Source organism: Hemibagrus wyckioides, linkage group LG03 (genome assembly GCF_019097595.1).
Source record: "Hemibagrus wyckioides isolate EC202008001 linkage group LG03, SWU_Hwy_1.0, whole genome shotgun sequence".
NCBI lineage: Eukaryota > Metazoa > Chordata > Actinopteri > Siluriformes > Bagridae > Hemibagrus > Hemibagrus wyckioides.
Genome location: NC_080712.1, coordinates 31,730,770 through 31,749,369, shown reverse-complemented (window position 1 = coordinate 31,749,369; position 18,600 = coordinate 31,730,770). Strand labels below are relative to the sequence as shown.

The 18,600-nt window shown below is 42.3% G+C and overlaps 1 protein-coding gene across 1 annotated transcript in view; it reads right to left on the bottom strand.

Annotated features, from left to right (window-relative positions):
* The window catches only part of LOC131351235 (pro-neuregulin-3, membrane-bound isoform), a 305,849-nt gene extending 293,603 nt beyond the window's left edge, over positions 1-12,246 (bottom strand). Inside the window, exon 1 of the mRNA XM_058386559.1 lies at positions 10,528-12,246. Coding sequence (XP_058242542.1) covers positions 10,528-11,164 — 637 coding nt within the window. The 5' untranslated portion in view covers positions 11,165-12,246. The remainder of the gene's footprint in view (positions 1-10,527) is intronic.
* Positions 12,247-18,600: the final 6,354 nt, after the last annotated feature.

The window sequence follows — 18,600 nt, the reverse complement described above, 5'->3', positions numbered from 1 at the left end:
GCTTGCTGTAGGTTCGTTTTTTTGTTTGCTGTGGGGCGTTTTCACTTGCTGTTAAAGCATTTACACTTACTGTGGGTTTTTTTTGCTTTATGTGGGGTGTTTTTGCTTGCCATGGGGCTTTTTTTTCACTTGCTGTGGGGTGTTTTTGCTTTATGTGCGGTGTTTTTGCTTGCCATGGGGCTTTTTTTTCCACTTGCTGTGGGGTGTTTTTGCTTGCCATGGGGCTTTTTTTCCACTTGCTGTGGGGTGTTTTTGCTTGCCATGGGGCTTTTTTTTCACTTGCTGTGGGGTGTTTTTGCTTGCCATGGGGCTTTTTTTCACTTGCTGTGGGGTGTTTTTGCTTGCCATGGGGCTTTTTTTTCACTTGCTCTGGGGTGTTTTTGCTTGCCATGGGGCTGTTTTTGCTTGCCATGGGGCTTTTTTTTCACTTGCTCATGGGGCTGTTTTTGCTTGCCATGTGGGCTTTTTGCTTTCACTTGCTGTGGGGTGTTTTTGCTTGCCATGGGGCTTTTTTTTCACTTGCTGTGGGTTTTTTTTTATTTATGTGGGGTGTTTTTGCTTGCCATGGGGCTTTTTTTCACTTGCTGTGGGGTGTTTTTGCTTGCCATGGGGCTTTTTTTCACTTGCTGTGGGGTGTTTTTGCTTTATGTGGGGTGTTTTTGCTTGCCATGGGGCTTTTTTTCACTTGCTGTGGGGTGTTTTTGCTTGCCATGGGGCTTTTTTTTCACTTGCTGTGGGGTGTTTTTGCTTGCCATGGGGCTTTTTTTTCACTTGCTGTGGGGTGTTTTTGCTTTATGTGGGGTGTTTTTGCTTGCCATGGGGCTTTTTTTTCACTTGCTGTGGGGTGTTTTTGCTTGCCATGGGGCTTTTTTTTCACTTGCTGTGGGGTGTTTTTGCTTTATGTGGGGTGTTTTTGCTTGCCATGGGGCTTTTTTTTCACTTGCTGTGGGGTGTTTTTGCTTGCCATGGGGCTTTTTTTTCACTTGCTGTGGGGTGTTTTTGCTTTATGTGGGGTGTTTTTGCTTGCCATGGGGCTTTTTTTCACTTGCTGTGGGGTGTTTTTGCTTGCCATGGGGCTTTTTTTTCACTTGCTGTGGGGTGTTTTTGCTTGCCATGGGGCTTTTTTCACTTGCTGTGGGGTATTTTTGCTTTATGTGCGGTGTTTTTGCTTGCCATGGGGCTTTTTTTTCACTTGCTCTGGGGTGTTTTTGCTTGCCATGGGGCTTTTTTTTCACTTGCTGTGGGGTGTTTTTGCTTGCCATGGGGCTTTTTTTTCACTTGCTGTGGGTTTTTTTTTATTTATGTGGGGTGTTTTTGCTTGCCATGGGGCTTTTTTTCACTTGCTGTGGGGTGTTTTTGCTTGCCATGGGGCTTTTTTTCACTTGCTGTGGGGTGTTTTTGCTTGCCATGTGGGGTGTTTTTGCTTGCCATGGGGCTTTTTTTTCACTTGCTGTGGGGTGTTTTTGCTTGCCATGGGGCTTTTTTTTCACTTGCTGTGGGGTGTTTTTGCTTTATGTGGGGTGTTTTTGCTTGCCATGGGGCTTTTTTTCACTTGCTGTGGGGTGTTTTTGCTTGCCATGGGGCTTTTTTTTCACTTGCTGTGGGGTGTTTTTGCTTTATGTGGGGTGTTTTTGCTTGCCATGGGGCTTTTTTTTCACTTGCTATGGGGTGTTTTTGCTTGCCATGGGGCTTTTTTTTCACTTGCTGTGGGGTGTTTTTACTTGCCATGGGGCTTTTTTTTCACTTGCTGTGGGGTGTTTTTGCTTTATGTGCGGTGTTTTTGCTTGCCATGGGGCTTTTTCACTTGCTGTGGGGTGTTTTTGCTTGCCATGGGGCTTTTTTTTCACTTGCTGTGGGGTGTTTTTGCTTGCCATGGGGTGTTTTCACTTGCTGTGGGGTGTTTTTGCTTTATGTGGGGTGTTTTTGCTTGCCATGGGGCTTTTTTTCACTTGCTGTGGGGTGTTTTTGCTTGCCATGGGGCTTTTTTTTCACTTGCTGTGGGGTGTTTTTGCTTGCCATGGGGCTTTTTTTTCACTTGCTGTGGGGTGTTATTTATGTGGGGTGTTTTTGCTTGCCATGGGGCTTTTTTTTTCACTTGCTATGGGGTGTTTTTGCTTGCCATGGGGCTTTTTTTTTTCACTTGCTGTGGGGGTGTTTTTGCTTGCCATGGGGCTTTTTTTTTCACTTGCTATGGGGTGTTTTTGCTTGCCATGGGGCTTTTTTTTTTCACTTGCTGTGGGGGTGTTTTTGCTTGCCATGGGGCTTTTTTTTTTCACTTGCTGTGGGGGTGTTTTTGCTTGCCATGGGGCTTTTTTTTTCACTTGCTATGGGGTGTTTTTGCTTGCCATGGGGCTTTTTTTTTTCACTTGCTGTGGGGTGTTTTTGCTTGCCATGGGGCTTTTTTTTTTCACTTGCTGTGGGGGTGTTTTTGCTTTATGTGGGGTGTTTTTGCTTGCCATGGGGCTTTTTCACTTGCTGTGGGGTGTTTTTGCTTGCCATGGGGCTTTTTTTTCACTTGCTGTGGGGTGTTTTTGCTTGCCATGGGGCTTTTTTTTTTCACTTGCTGTGGGGGTGTTTTTGCTTTATGTGGGGTGTTTTTGCTTGCCATGGGGCTTTTTTTCACTTGCTGTGGGTTGTTTTTGGTTGCCATGGGGCTTTTTTTTCACTTGGTGTGGGGTGTTTCTGCTTGCTATGGGGCTTTTTTTTCACTTGCTGTGGGGGTGTTTTTGCTTTATGTGGGTGTTTTTGCTTGCCATGGGGCTTTTTCACTTGCTGTGGGGTGTTTTTGCTTGCCATGGGGCTTTTTTTTTCACTTGCTGTGGGGTGTTTTTGCTTGCCATGGGGCTTTTTTTTTCACTTGCTGTGGGGTGTTTTTGCTTGCCATGGGGCTTTTTTTTCACTTGCTGTGGGGTGTTTTTGCTTGCCATGGGGCTTTTTTTCACTTGCTGTGGGGTGTTTTTGCTTGCCATGGGGCTTTTTTTTCACTTGCTGTGGGGTGTTTTTGCTTGCCATGGGGCTTTTTTTTTCACTTGCTATGGGGTGTTTTTGCTTGCCATGGGGCTTTTTTTTTCACTTGCTATGGGGTGTTTTTGCTTGCCATGGGGCTTTTTTTTTCACTTGCTGTGGGGTGTTTTTGCTTGCCATGGGGCTTTTTTTTTTCACTTGCTGTGGGGGTGTTTTTGCTTTATGTGGGGTGTTTTTGCTTGCCATGGGGCTTTTTCACTTGCTGTGGGGTGTTTTTGCTTGCCATGGGGCTTTTTTTTCACTTGCTGTGGGGTGTTTTTGCTTGCCATGGGGCTTTTTTTTCACTTGCTGTGGGGGTGTTTTTGCTTTATGTGGGGTGTTTTTGCTTGCCATGGGGCTTTTTCACTTGCTGTGGGGTGTTTTTGCTTGCCATGGGGCTTTTTTCACTTGCTGTGGGGTGTTTTTGCTTGCCATGGGGCTTTTTTTTTCACTTGCTATGGGGTGTTTTTGCTTGCCATGGGGCTTTTTTTTTCACTTGCTATGGGGTGTTTTTGCTTGCCATGGGGCTTTTTTTTTCACTTGCTGTGGGGTGTTTTTGCTTGCCATGGGGCTTTTTTTTTTCACTTGCTGTGGGGGTGTTTTTGCTTATGTGGGGTGTTTTTGCTTGCCATGGGGCTTTTTCACTTGCTGTGGGGTGTTTTTGCTTGCCATGGGGCTTTTTTTTCACTTGCTGTGGGGTGTTTTTGCTTGCCATGGGGCTTTTTTTTCACTTGCTGTGGGGTGTTTTTGCTTTATGTGGGGTGTTTTTGCTTGCCATGGGGCTTTTTTCACTTGCTGTGGGGTGTTTTTGCTTGCCATGGGGCTTTTTTTCACTTGCTGTGGGGTGTTTTTGCTTGCCATGGGGCTTTTTTTTCACTTGCTGTGGGGTGTTTTTGCTTGCCATGGGGCTTTTTTTTTCACTTGCTGTGGGGTGTTTTTGCTTGCCATGGGGCTTTTTTTTTCACTTGCTGTGGGGTGTTTTTGCTTGCCATGGGGCTTTTTTTTTCACTTGCTGTGGGGTGTTTTTGCTTTATGTGGGGCGGATTTTTTTGTGTTTGTTTGCTGTGGGGTGTTTTTTTGCTTATTGTTGGGTGTTTTCACTTGCTGTGGGGCAATATTTTTGATTGCTGCTAAGGCATTTACACTTGCTATGAGTTTTTTTGTTTGCCTTGGGGTGTTTTTGCTTGTTGTGATGTTTTTTTTTACTTGTTGTGTTTTTTTTAGCTTGTTTTTGTTCGTTGTGGAGTGGGGTTTTTTTGCATGCTATGGTGCAATGGTGGGGTTTTTTTTGTATAACACCAATTCACCATCTAGGGTTAGATTACAAATTAAATTACAAACATCTGACACTAATGAGAAGACGTGAAGGAGATGACAATCGACAGGAGGAGTCTGCAGACAAAACAACAAAAGTCCAGCTTTATGTATGGAGGTCTCTGATTGGCCAAGCTCCATATATAAAGCCCGGGAAAGTTTATAGCTATTTGTTCATCATGTAGGTCAGCTCTTTTTCCAAGTAGCTACATCATAATATGCCATAAAATTAAAGAACACAGGAAACTGTGTCACTTCCTGGATTAATGTTTGACATGTCCAGACTACAAGCTAATCTGATGCTAATCCATAAAGATTCATTAGGTTTTGATGAATTTTCCCCCTTCCCTTTTCCCCCCACAAGTGTGACATAACAATGTGCACCCGGACCCGAGGCATGCGGTAAAGTCAAGTTGAATTCAGATTTAAGGGACGTTGTAATCGAGCTCTTGTGCAGTACTGAAAAACGAACAGGAATGAAATCTCTATTATAAAGCGCCGCCTGTGATGATGATGGTCTTCGATATGATTGATCTCGACGCCCGATCGCTGGAACCAGAAACGAAACCTGGGCTAATGAAGACGAAGCTCAGTCCGCTTCTGGTCGCCTCGAGGCGTGGCAAATAAATTGCTCGTTGTTTTATTTTAAACAGCACATGCATCTTCTGTCGTGGTATCTTAAACAGCCGTTAATTCAAGCTCCCGAGGAGCGCATTTGTTCCTTCGCAAACACGATCAGAAGCGTTTCATTTATCAAAATTGCTCTTAAGATGCAAGAGAGTCATGTTTCCAGCTCGAAGGAGCAGAAGAAAGTAAAAAGGCTGTCCTGGAATATTATTTCATCCAGCGTTTCTGCTATTATTACTCATAAACTCCAAAACTACAACTCATGAGGTATATTAAAAGTCAACGGATAACCGGACACGACAATAAGCTTTCGTAATCACGCTGATTCGTTGGAAGGAGGATATTAGCCAGTCGTTTGGTCACAGAGGGTAAAATGAGGTTGAAGAAAGTCTCAGTATGAAAATTTCAATAAAACGCAGCAGTTCAAACATCCCCAGAGCTCATCCTGAGCACTTTAGCGCTCTCTGGCACACAAATCTTCATTAATTTAAGCCGAATTCTTTATCAAAGCGACTCTGACTGGAGGAAACGAGCAGAGCGTTAAGCCACTTTGTAACCTTCCATCGTTTCCAAATTCGGGGAGCTTTGGGAAAAACCTCGGCAGGATTCTTCAGGAGAATCCTCCTTTCCAAGTGACCCGGAATGTTCTCGATCATTCCTTTCTGCTCTTTTATTCGCACTGTGTTGAAAGGGATCAGACATTTTTCCCCCTCCCTTCCTCCTCCTCCGGATAATTCGTCAGTGCCTGCCTTCGTCAATTATTCAAGTCATCCTCTACATATTGAATATGTTTCTCTTTCTCGTCATTAATATTTTAAGGGCTGCTTCCCTCTCCGGGACGTCTCATAAGGATAAATCAAGGTGACATTAAGTTTTATTGAGACGCTCTTGTCGTGAAAACGTGCTCTAATGGAGCTGGAGTTGGGTTTTTTTGCCTGTGTAGCCACCATTATACAGAAGCGAACATGGGTGGGACAAAGCAGTCGCTGCTTTTAGGATGAAATTTCAAGATGGCGGAGGATAAATAACTAATCACAACGTGTTAGGAATGAAAAAAGGCACGGTTAATGGATAACGGTCAGTAGCTGAGATTGATCAACCGGTAAGAAAGAGGAGCTTGTCATGCTTAGGTTATGCAACGAGAGGAAAAAAAATCGATGGCCATTAACACAGCACTCATCTCTGAAAAGGAAAAGACGATTCAGTCGCACTTCTCCGGGTTGATGATACGGTGACCGGATTCGATTCTATAGCTGATGGTATAGGATAAGTGCTCTGATCAATGGAGTTCAGATGAAGTCCTTTCTAACCGTCTGACTCAGATTGAGTTGGGGCAGGTCACGGCTTGGTCAGATTAGCGCTTTTCCGCCTTCTTTGCTAATTACGAAGCCTCTCATGACTTTAAGTAGGAGGCGTGGAAGATGGCTCAAACGTCGTCATGAGATCCGTGATGAATGATCTAACTGGACAAATCACATGATTTATAATAGAGAAAATAATGTCCAGGAATGGTACAAGTGCTTGTATGTGTTTACGTTCTAAAATTCTATTCAATTTTACTTCTATACCACTTTTAACCATAAACATCACCACAAAGCATTTTTACAGAAATATATAAATTCATGATATGAATTATAAGTTTAAAATTCATCCCTATATAATATATCCCAATAACCTAATATCTATCTATCTATCTATCTATCTATCTATCTATCTATCTATCTATCTATCTATCTATCTATCTGTCTATGTTGAATTCTCGAAGCTGATTGGTCAGAAGATGTCGACACCAATGTTATCTTTTCCATACTAAGAGCTCATTCACAATGATATGGTCAGGATTTCGATAAGATGTTTTTTTTTTTTCTTTTCTCCATTGTCACCGCTTGGTCTCAGTCAAAGGTCAAGTGCTAATTACATTTTCTGCCATCAGGAAAGAGAGCTTCGCAGTTTCTCTGCAACAAGCTAGAATTGTTCTTGGCTTATTAACCTCAAGAGAAAGAGACGAAGAGGAATACGACACATCTGGGCATGCTGTTATAGGAAAACTAATTGACTCACGTATGTCTATGTGCTGTATGTACACCCCCGGCTTCTTACAGAGCAGCTAGTCTAGCATTAAGAGAGCGCTAGTGAATAAGGAACAGCTGGAACTGTACTGTCATGGTTCATGGGTCATTAATAAACAGCTGCACATATTATGCATTAGCTCAAAAACACAAACACACACCACACTTAAGGTTATTGATCCACCCGTACCATTTTCCCATGTGATTTTGTCTTTGCATTTCTTCCAAGGAAGTGAATAAAGACTAAAAAAAAAAGAAAGAAAAACAAAGCATATGGATCAAGAAAACCATTTTCCAAGTAAAAAGGCGAGCAGCTCTGTCATGACCTTAAGTCTCGTTTGCTTACAAAATGCAAATTTGATACCGAGCTAGAGGGTGTGGGCGTTTACCAACTGGAGCTTCTGCATTAATCAGGAAGTCTAGCTTTTCCTGGTAGAGGTTTGTGGGGCTGGTGATGCGATTTATACCTTTTGTGATATCACAATGGTGACTTACTGAAGAAATATTCATTCATATACAAACCTAAACTACGGACGATTCATAATATATCCATATATTTCATCATAACGAGCCGTTTATCCAGAACACATCAAGAACCAAATGCAACGTACAAAGGATGTTAATAAAGTCTCCTTATACTCCCTGTACTAATGGTTTATAAAGTTTACATGGACTTAATCCGAAAGTAAAGACTATTTTGTAGCCGTATTTCATATTAATAAATGATTTACGACATTTAATAATAAATACGTATGCACATTAAAGGTTGATGCATAACCCAAGAACTTGAATGCTGAAAGGCGTTAGTAACATAATATTATAATGCTTAATTTTCAAAATAATTAGGTAAAAAAAATGATAGGAAAATAAAAATGATAGAATATAAAATGTTAAATATTTTTATACTTTATGTTGATTTTTGGAATATATATGGAATATATAAAAAAGAATAAGAAAACAATATCAAATATATACATTATTTCTAATATATTAAATATTATTATAAAATATATAACATTTTATTATATATAATAATAACACATTTCTTCACTTTCTATTCAGAGTGAAACCAGAGTTTTCCTACTCCTTTAAGATATAGCCAAGGTTTTTTAAAAAAAATGAACTATTAATGGCTTGGTAGACATCTATAATATACAAGTTTGAAGTAATCTACCAATGTTGATGCACATCTGAAATGGGGATGCTACAACTTGAAACCCACTTGTCAGAATTGGTTTGTTATGGTTAGTTGAAGATTATAGCAGATATCAGATATACCAATCAGCTTTCAGCATACATCTTACATCATAAGAAGTGGATTTTATAAACAATTACACCATTTGATGTTGACAAGGTTTGCAAAGTAGGGCCCTTCGTTTCTCAGCTGAGATCCTAAAGCAAACGTGGCAGTATATTAAATTTTATTGGACTGCTGCATTTTTTGCCCTATCTCAGGAGTGATGGTAAATTAATCTAGATCAAGCACAGGCAGAGCAAAGTAATCTCACAGAGTGCCAGTGAATCACGCTCAGCCAGAGTGAGACACTCAGATCAAATATTCAAGACTGAGCACCAAAGGAGATCCTTTTAGCTGCATCAGGAGAGCGATAACATCCAAGCGTAAGGTCTCTGAATCGTTCGAATTCAGCTTTCACGTCCCACGGTCTTGGGTTAACTATATGCAAAGATGTTAAATGAGATGATTGATGTCAAACCCCAGTGCAGCACAAGCCGGCGAATATGAATACGTGTGAGATATGACAAGTGAGGTACGTGACTGCGTTCCTAGGTATTGTTAGACCGGTCCCTGGAAGGCATCCACAGATTTACTGTAATCCAAATTCTATAAGAAAACCAACCAGGTATTTGGCATAATCCTTTAAAATGAGATTATTTACATGATTGAACAACGATGGATGGCAGTTCTTGCCAGCTTCTACAGATGCTCTTGCATTATAAAATGTCAGGCTGTGATTTTGTTGTCATCTGAGGAGAAACAATGTATTTGAACGGTTACGCGATCGGACAGTTTATGGACGTCTTGGAAGATTAACGGAAATTGTGCAACAGAAATGCTTTCATCTTAGGCTATATCTCTGCAATGCTTCTGCATACTTGAACCAAATTTGCTAGGCATGTATAATACATTACTTTGAGGTATTCCACCAATTTTGATCTATTTATCTCAACTGGGGACTCAAATACATGCTTCTCTATAACTGATTGTCCGATCAAGTCATGTTATATGAAATGTTAGTCTGTTATTGGGCTGGTTTAATCAGTTAATAGAAAAGCATGACTGACATCAGCCAGTTTCAGCAGTAAGATGGCACAGAAGTCATCTATCACAAAACCGTAGCATTAAGTTCATTTTACTCATTATTAATATCATAATATTGATCTGTGAAAGTTGGCAGGAACCCAGCCAGTGGGGGACAATACTTGTTAAAGGTTCTTGGACCCCACAAATCACTGTGTCTAATATAAATATGTAATCAAATATGCACAAAAAAGAGCAATATGGCACCTGGCAGCTATAGAAAGGAATAAACAGATACTAGATTACTGTTCAAATAGGACCACGTGTTCGGTCTCCAAATGTTTTCTCATACAGGCAAACTGTGCAAATTAATCACTCAGAGAAGCCAGAACATTCACTGTACTGTAGCATTACTGTCTATATAATTCTTGTAAAAAAAAAAAAAAGATGTTAAGAGTCAAAAACACAGTTCTTACAACCTAAGTGCTGTGATCAGTCAAAACATATATAATGTATTCATCTGGATCCACTTTATAGCTTAATCAGAACTGGCTTCTGGCTTCTGATTAATTCATTTTTAAACCTCCCTACTGTAATGAGTAAGCAAAGCAGAAATGAACTCAGTGTTCACAGTCTAGAGAGAGAGAGAGAGAGAGAGAGAGAGACAGAAAACAAGATTATATCAGGGAATGATGGGGTATGATGAGGAATGATGAGGTAGTTCTTTAGAGCCTTATAGGTAAAAAAAAAAAAAGGTTTAATAACAGACGGGATAAAGTTGGAGAACAGTGGCAGCTCAGTGGTTAAGGCTCGAGGCTATTGACCTCAGTGGCAGGACTTAAAATCCCAGCAGCACAAGGCCTTCAAAGTTGGGCCCTTGAACAAGGCCCTTAACCCTTTCTGCTCCAGCGATGCCAAAACATACCTGACATGACCTTTGACTTTAATATCCTAACAGGCAGGGATTTTACTGTACAGGCACACCTTTTTTTCCTGAAAGTTTGAGCAATGAAATAATTTGAACCACACACCACAAGAAAATAAAGTGTACAAAACTTACTTATGTTGCTACACTTAACTATAATAGTTTAAAATTAATTGATTGGAATCACCATTCCATGAGACTGGCAAATAAAAATGAGCCCCCTGAGATAATCCAAGCAATCAACAATCACAATACACAACTCAACACTGACAAAAGAACCCCAACTAACCCCAGAGCAGCAGTAAACATACACAGATGGTGGAACTCACGTGTCTTGCGGCTGACATGGGTCCGAGCTGGAGTGTTCGCTGGCCTCTCTGTGGTTGAGTGCTCACGGGTTGAGTCATTAAGGACAGTTGGTTTGGATGAAGATGGGCTTGAGGTGGATGTCCGGCCAGGGAAGGCAACACCAGAGGTTGTTGTAGTAGTGGTCTTCTGGGTCACTTGGCTGCCAGAGGAACCTCCATCCCTGGGGTTGGCATTAGGAGGTGCTGCTGTTCGGGTTTTTCCCCTTACTGCTGTGGTAATAGTAGAGATGGTTGAGGATATAATGGTGGTTGTGGTGGTGGAGGAAGTGGTGCTATCTGGGCCCTTGGGTAGAGAACTTGGCTTAGATAAGAAAATTGGATCCTGGCCAATACCCTTAGCATCCACAAGGTCTGTGGGTACATAGTCCTGCACAGATCCCACAACAATCCATTTGAGCAGCATGAGGCTTAGGCCGAGACCTACAAAGCCAATCAGGAGGGGAACTACACACAGCCAAGTCTGCTGTCTCGGCCAAAAGGCGCACCTAAAAGCTCCAGCACGCTCTCCACCTTGACGTCCCCCAGAAGCCCCACCAACCTCTGGCTCCTCCAGGATCACCACCCCAGAGGTGGTCACAGCTCCAGAAGTCTCGCTCATCCTGCCCCGGGTTTAGAGAGGGTTAACCCCAGGGTCGGGCACTCAGCAGGCACAGGAGGATCAGACAAGCATGGATCATGGCGTTGAACATCGGGTGAAAAAAAAAATCAAGAAATCCCAGCAGAACACACTCAGATGCAAATACTCACCGACAACATACAACCATCACTTCTTAAAGCACAGACACTCAATGCCGCAAATGCAAACACACACACTCGAGCTCTCACACACACACACACACACACAAACACACGGTAGAATTCCAGAGGTCGAAAAACCAGGGCTGGCAGAATCCAACGTGGGACGATCCTTTTAGTCCTGTTCCAGAAGCAGGTGATGGAGGATAGTAGATGGACTTGGAGAAGGACTCTGGTTCCAAGGACAAATGGAATAGGCAGAGGAAAAAAAGGGGAGACGCCGGACGGAGGGGTGGAGCGAGAAAGGAGGAATGCAGAGAGCGGATGCGTCTGCGAGGAGGCGCTTGGCAGAGCCCGGTGCAGCAGCACACTCTTGTGTTACCACTCCTCAAATCCTGTCTTTTAGATTAGGCACCGATCTGACCTGTCAGAAACAATCCCACAATTTTACGGTTCCTTAGGTGTTTCTTAGAGTAGTCGCCAGTTTCCAGAAGGGCTCACGTTTTTTTCCCTGTCGTTTTTCCCCAGCTTGGTCACTGTCTCGTTCTGTGACTCCTGTTAAGCTCCCGTTAGCACTCGCTGACTCAGCTCTGCATATCCCATAGAGTCAGACCCTCCGACAAGCAGCCGCGATTCCTAGTACCCCCTCCCAGGGCTAAGCCTCCTACAGATACCATCTGTATTGGAAGGGAAGAGCAACCCAAATCTGTTCCTCACGCTGGAACTAAAATAACAAATTCAGCAGCTACAAATCAAGCAGGTGAAGACCGCAAAGCCAACAAAGGTCAGCGTTTAGTTTGCGATCAAATCCATAGGGAGGATAAATCCGTTCTCCTGCTTGAGCAGCATCCGAGCCATGTCCCACTGCTGTTCATGCAGCACGGAGTGAACGAGCGTGTGCTCAGTCCTCCGCTACATTCCGCCACTGAGAAAACGAGAGAGAGAGAGAGAGAGAGAGAGAGAGAGAGAGAGAGAGAGAGAGAGAGAGAGAGAGAGAGAGAGAGAGAGGGAGGGAGGGAGGGAGGGAGAACGCAGCGTGAGGGAGCAAGAGAAGCAGGAAGGGGGAAGGGAGGGTGCTAGAGACAGACAGTAAAGAGAGAAATGAGGAGAGAGAGGGAGGAGAGGAAAAAAAATCCCCGAGCTCAGGTCTTCCTCATGTTCTCTTTATCCGATACTGCCATTCAGTCCAAATGTGAGGCTTCTTAATTATTTGTTTGTTTATGCCTCTCTGTCCCAGGACTGAGACAGTGTCATCGCAATGGGATGCCGCTTGCTCTCCTGTCTGGCATGCAGCAGCGGTTGCTGATGCCGGGAGAGGGAGAGAGAGAAGCAGGGGAGGATCTGTGTGTGTGTGAGAGAGAGAGAGAGAGAGTGAGAGAGAGAGGCAGGACTACACCTGCTCCTCCCAGCCAGTGAGAGAGAGAGAAGATTGATGGAGAATACACAGAAGGGAACAGTGAGAAACGAAGATAAGGAGCACACAGAGAGAGAGAGAGAGAGAGAGAGAGAGAGAGAGAGGGAGAGAGAGAGAGAGAGAGAGAGAGAGAGAGAGATCCATGCTAGTGCTGTGCAGTATTAAGTGACCGAAGAGATTGCAGAGTGCTGTAAACAGCCTGATTCTGAGCCTCTCCCTTGTCAGACCTGTCACTCACTCACTCAACCCCTCCCATCTCTGAGACATGAGGAAAATGAGGGATTCACAGAGGAAGTAAAACAAGCAGATCAGGAAGATCACTATGCAATTACTGTCTGTAACTCATCTGTTGCTAGGTATAGCTTGCAGCATCTATTTGCTTCTATTTATTGATCATAACAGGGCTCAGCTTCATCCTCAACAGTACACATCATTGGACCAACTGTAACCAAGCATAAATATTTCATCCCCCAAACCATGGTGTTGTTTTGTGCTTCTTGTGGATCCATAACGGTGCCTTTGCACAGATGTATGGGGTAAAGTTGCTGCTGCTCATGGTCCCACATGACCACCTTAAGGCTTTCTATTTCCCATAAACAATTTATGCACTAGTCCTTTCCTTTGCTTCACTGGGATACTGCAGATTAGTACCTAAGAACTGCTGCTGTCATAATTAAGATCATAAATCCCTAATCTTATGTTCACAGTCCTGTTAGAACCTCGTTATCAATCTGCTCATACTGAACATCCTTTCAACACACAACAGAGAAGAAGCAGCCTTTATTTCTTACAGATTCTTTTCTTCATGTATCCCAGCTTATTAGGAAGCTAGGGAGAGAGCACAAGGTGGTTTGGGGGGTTAGAGGACAAGGTGGTTAGGGGGGTCAGAGCACAAGGTGGTTAGGGGGGTCAGAGCACAAGGTGGTTAGGTGGGTTAGAGGACAAGGTGGTTAGGGGGGTTAGAGGACAAGGTGGTTAGGGGGGTTAGAGGACAAGATGGTTAGGGGGGTCAGAGCACAAGGTGGTTAGGGGGGGTCAGAGGACAAGGTGGTTAGGGGGGTCAGAGCACAAGGTGGTTAGGGGGGTCAGAGCACAAGGTGGTTAGGGGGGTTAGAGGACAAGGTGGTTAGGGGGGTTAGAGGACAAGGTGGTTAGGGGAGTCAGAGGACAAGGTGGTTAGGGGGGTCAGAGGACAAGGTGGTTAGGGGTTCAGAGCACATGGTGGTTAGGGGGGTCAGAGCACAAGGTGGTTAGGGGGGGATCAGAGCACAAGGTGGATAGGGGGTCAGAGCGCAAGGCGGTTAGGGGGTCGAAGCGCAAGGTGGTTAGGGAGTCGGAGCACAAGGTGGTTAGGGGGTCAGAGCGCAAAGTGGTTAGGGGGTCAGAGCGCTAGGTGGTTAGGGGGTCAGAGCGCAAGGTGGTCAGCCATGATATACCACCCATGGATCAAAGAAGGTTAAGGGCACTGCTCAAGAACTCTGAAGCTTGGCATTGCTTGCTTGAACATCAAACCATCCAGAACCTCAACTGTTAAGCCACCACTATCACCTTCCTACAGAAACTAATTAGTACTGCCAAATACCAAATAGTACCAAATAGTACTGGTAGTACTGGTTTTCTTTCCTCTTCCTCTTCCTCACTGTAATGCTTTACACCCAGATGAAGATGAAGATGAAGAGTCTGTTTCCTGTATGGGTTTTTCCTCACCTGGATACAATTATAAATCCATCACCTTGGTGCTATATAACAGATCAAGTTCATTGCTGATTCATCCGCTCGCTCCTCCATTTATATTTAAGCATGTATCAGTTAATTATTTAAACACCGCTGTTTAGTGCTACAGCGATGCTTGAAAAATGGTCTGGCCTAACAGACAAACTAATGAACCAAGAGCTTGAGTTCATGGCATAACACCGCATCAGACTCATACAGACACGGTCGAACAATGCCTATAAGTCTAAACAGCAGCCAACAAAATTAACCCTAATTCTGTGACAGTAAAAGATTGTGTCTTACATATTGAGTGATAATTGAATTATTAGGCATGTCAACTTGTCTCAGAGACATAATGGATAATGGAAGTCCAGGTTCAGCTTCATGGATTTTTCAGATGTACACAAACCCATTAAAATTCCAAAAATCCTATTTCGCAACAGATTGCTAATTAAAAAAATACTTTTATTTGAATATTACTACCTTATCCATCTTCAAGTTATTCTTCTTTTGACCTCCTCCTGCTGCTTTTATCCAAAGTAATAAATCATGGACATCTTTATTTTTCTTCAGCCAGTTTTATATTCAGCATCCAGAAGCAAATCCAGCTGCAAATCAAAGGTTTGATTATTAATGATCTGGTTCTTCTGCGTTACCGTTTCTATAGCAACTTACAAGACAGCTAGTACAGCAGACCATCTATACAAACTAAAAAGAGTAAAAAGTGACTGTTGAGAAGATGATGTTTTCTGCATTATCGAAGGAGTCTCAAGTGTCAGGGCATTGTTAACAGCTGGAACATCTGGAAAGAACATCAGAAAACCTGCAGAACTGCTCAAATTTCTCAGAAAGGTGTGTGTCCCAAATTCTGCCCTTGTACCTGAATTACGCTCGAGCCTTTACATTACATCCTGCAAGCAACGTTTTAGAGAAAGCAAAGGATTTTATTTCATTATTTTATTTAAAATCATTTTGAATGCAAGATCATGTTGCATTCTTGATTTTTATGTCAGTTTGAGCAGTGTTGTGTATTTGGAAATAAATTCTACGATTTATAGCTAATAATGATTTATTCCAAAATACTATTCACGACAGATGGCATTTCCAAATGTTCTGATTTTTGGATATCTTTTTAACAGAGGAAAATACAGCTGTTATGTTTAATCACACTTTTCAGAAAGATTTGCCGTGTTATTTTATTCCAACATGATTTTATTTTATGTTATATTTATTGGATGTTTTGGTGTCACTGAAAAGCTTTTTTTTCCCCCATTACAATGCTCAATACACCATACATAATCATTTCTTTACATGACAACGACGCTGAAAAAATGAATTGCTTCCTAGGATTCGGTGGCATTCTTATGCAAATCATCTCACGACTAAACACTAATTACCTCGTGTGCCTAATGAACTGTTGCATTAAGCTGTATTAAATTTAGTTGCATTTTAGATTAGAAATAGAAAAGAAAAGAAGAAAAAAACAATAACAATGCAGCACTTAAATATATGTCCTTGTGCACTGTTGGAGTTTATAATAAATGAGCTTATCAGAAATTGTCACGATGTTATTGCGGCTCTCAGAGCAGGAAAATGCCTCAGGGCCCAAAAAAAAAGGCTAGAAAATGAGGATGCAGGTGTATTTATTAGGAGCCGTATACCTAAATGTTGCATCACTGGAGCTACAATTACATTTGATCTTTTGGACTTGAGCAGCTAATGGAAATATCACTTACATGATAGATGACAACGCGTGGAGTTTCAGCCCGCAGAGAGTTTTTTGCATGACTGGAAGTGTGTATTTGTATCTAACCTAATAGCCGTCATTAATGACTGACAGAGCGGTGTGTATTTGTACCTGCCTGATTTAGGGCTCATCAAACTGTCAGCTCGCATCAGCTGTGTGATGAGACGGACTCTGCTGTGGGCTGGGCTTCTCTCACATGTGCCAACACGTGTCGAGTTAGCGTTCATGCCAAAATATTAGCCATTTTAACCTGGAGACAAGCAGAGCATGAGAATTCAAAAATCCTAGACAGTCCTAGAGTCGAATATTAATCAGGGACATTTCCTCTGTGACTGAAATTACATTCACAAATCTAATTGTACATAAAAAAAAAAGAAAAATTTTCGAACATTCACGTCTCTGTCGAAGCTTCATGCTTCTGCTTTTCCTAAAATAACCGTGCTGTGCATCAAGTGATATTTTTTTAAATATAAATTATAATCATAAAGAATTTATTCATCTTTCCTCTAACACAATCACTCTTCTAACAGCTGTTTCTCTCAGACAGCTGCCAAAATTATGGACACACCGAAAGAATTCAACAAACAGTCGATGTTTAGTTAGAACAGTCGAAAGCAAAATTATTGGCACCCTTTAAGAGAAGGCAACATTTTGCAATTTCTTTAACAATACAGGATCTTGTTTTTAATAAAGATATTTTCTTTCAAAAATGGGGCAAAATTATTGACAGCCCCAAAAAATATCTGAAACAAAGTTTTACAAAATTACAAACTTTTTTATTTTTAAGAAAGATTCCTAGGCTCTGAATACATATTTGACCAAATGTGTGAAATAATTAAATTAAATAGGATGGTTGTTAACCAAAAAAAAAAAAAAACACCCAACTGGATTAAAATCAGTGGTGTAAAGTAATGAAGTAATATTACTTCGTTACAGTACTTAAGTATTTTTTGAGAGTTTTTGTACTTTACTTGAGTTTTTTATATTTGTCAACTTTTGCTTTACTACTTTTTTTAAACAAATTCTATACTTTTACTCCGATACATCTTCTGTTCGGCATTTTCGTTACTTACTACAAAAAAAAACCTGCATCCAAATTTGCGGTAAAGGAAGTTTGTGGTTAATGATGACTTTGTCCAGATGAAAACAAAATGCCCTGTTAAGTGCTGTCAGGAACATGCCTAGCCAATCAGAAGCCCTGTTAAGTGCTGTCAGGAGCATGCCTAGCCAATCAGAAGCCCTGTTAAGTGCTGTCAGGAGCATGCCTAGCCAATCAGAAGCCCTGTTAAGTGCTGTCAGGAACATGCCTAGCCAATCAGAAGCCCTGTTAAGTGCTGTCAGGAACATGCCTAGCCAATCAGAAGCCCTGTTAAGTGCTGTCAGGAGCATGCCTAGCCAATCAGAAGCCTAGACAAAACTTTATTACTGGTTCTGGTAGTTTCTGTAACGTCTGGGACCACCGCCCTATGCGGGGCTCGACCCCAGACGCCCGTGGTGTGTGTGCGCACGCCAGCACACGGTGTAATGAGACCCATGCGCAGGATTCAGCGAAGCACTGCTTTTATTACATTTAAGATGCGACATAGGGAAACAAACGTAACACTAGACATGGCGTGGTTAACTAAACAAAACAAAACGAAAACAAAACCTAGACCTTAGCTTGGACATGGAACTTAGCAAACAAAACCCCAATAGAATCCACGGTACAGATAACAATCATGGACAAGGACACAAACACAAGGATCCCTATTTATAGGGGTAGACATTAGGGCTAATGGGATACAGGTGACACATTCAGGATAGGAACAATAGGAAGGGCGTAACAAAAGACACACAAAGAAGGAGGCTTCCAAGGTTCACAGAGAGGCGCCCTCTCTGGGCCTGGCAGGGAACTGTCCAGCTGTTCCTGACAGTTTCACAACAAAGCGATGCCCTTGACATGCGAAAATTTCATTGTAGAATGTAGAAGTCTGACTGGGTCTTGTCCAAAACTGCCATCACTGTGTGCCTGGTCTGTGTTGTGGGAGTTTTGTATGCAGCAGCAGTGCGCTCCATATTACATTCCGGCCCTCTGTCCATGACCGTAATGTGGGAGTAACTGCGTGTGTGTGCACACGTGTAAAAAGTCCAGTAAACAACGTTAACACAGTCAATAGTTTACGTAAGTCTGCTATTGCACAAAATATCTTCATAAACAAACCTCAGAAAAACAAGGAGACCGGCGCACAATGACGTCAATTCATCAAAATCTCCGTTTCCCCCGTCCACACAACACCACTGAAAACGGTGAGTTTTGGAAAATCTTCACTTTGGAAGGAGTTTTCCAAAAGCTCCGTTTTCAACGACCTCAAACTGCATTAGCATGTGGACGAGAGGTCAAAACAGAGAAAAATCTCCCTTCTTAAACATCCCCAGCTACGAGTCG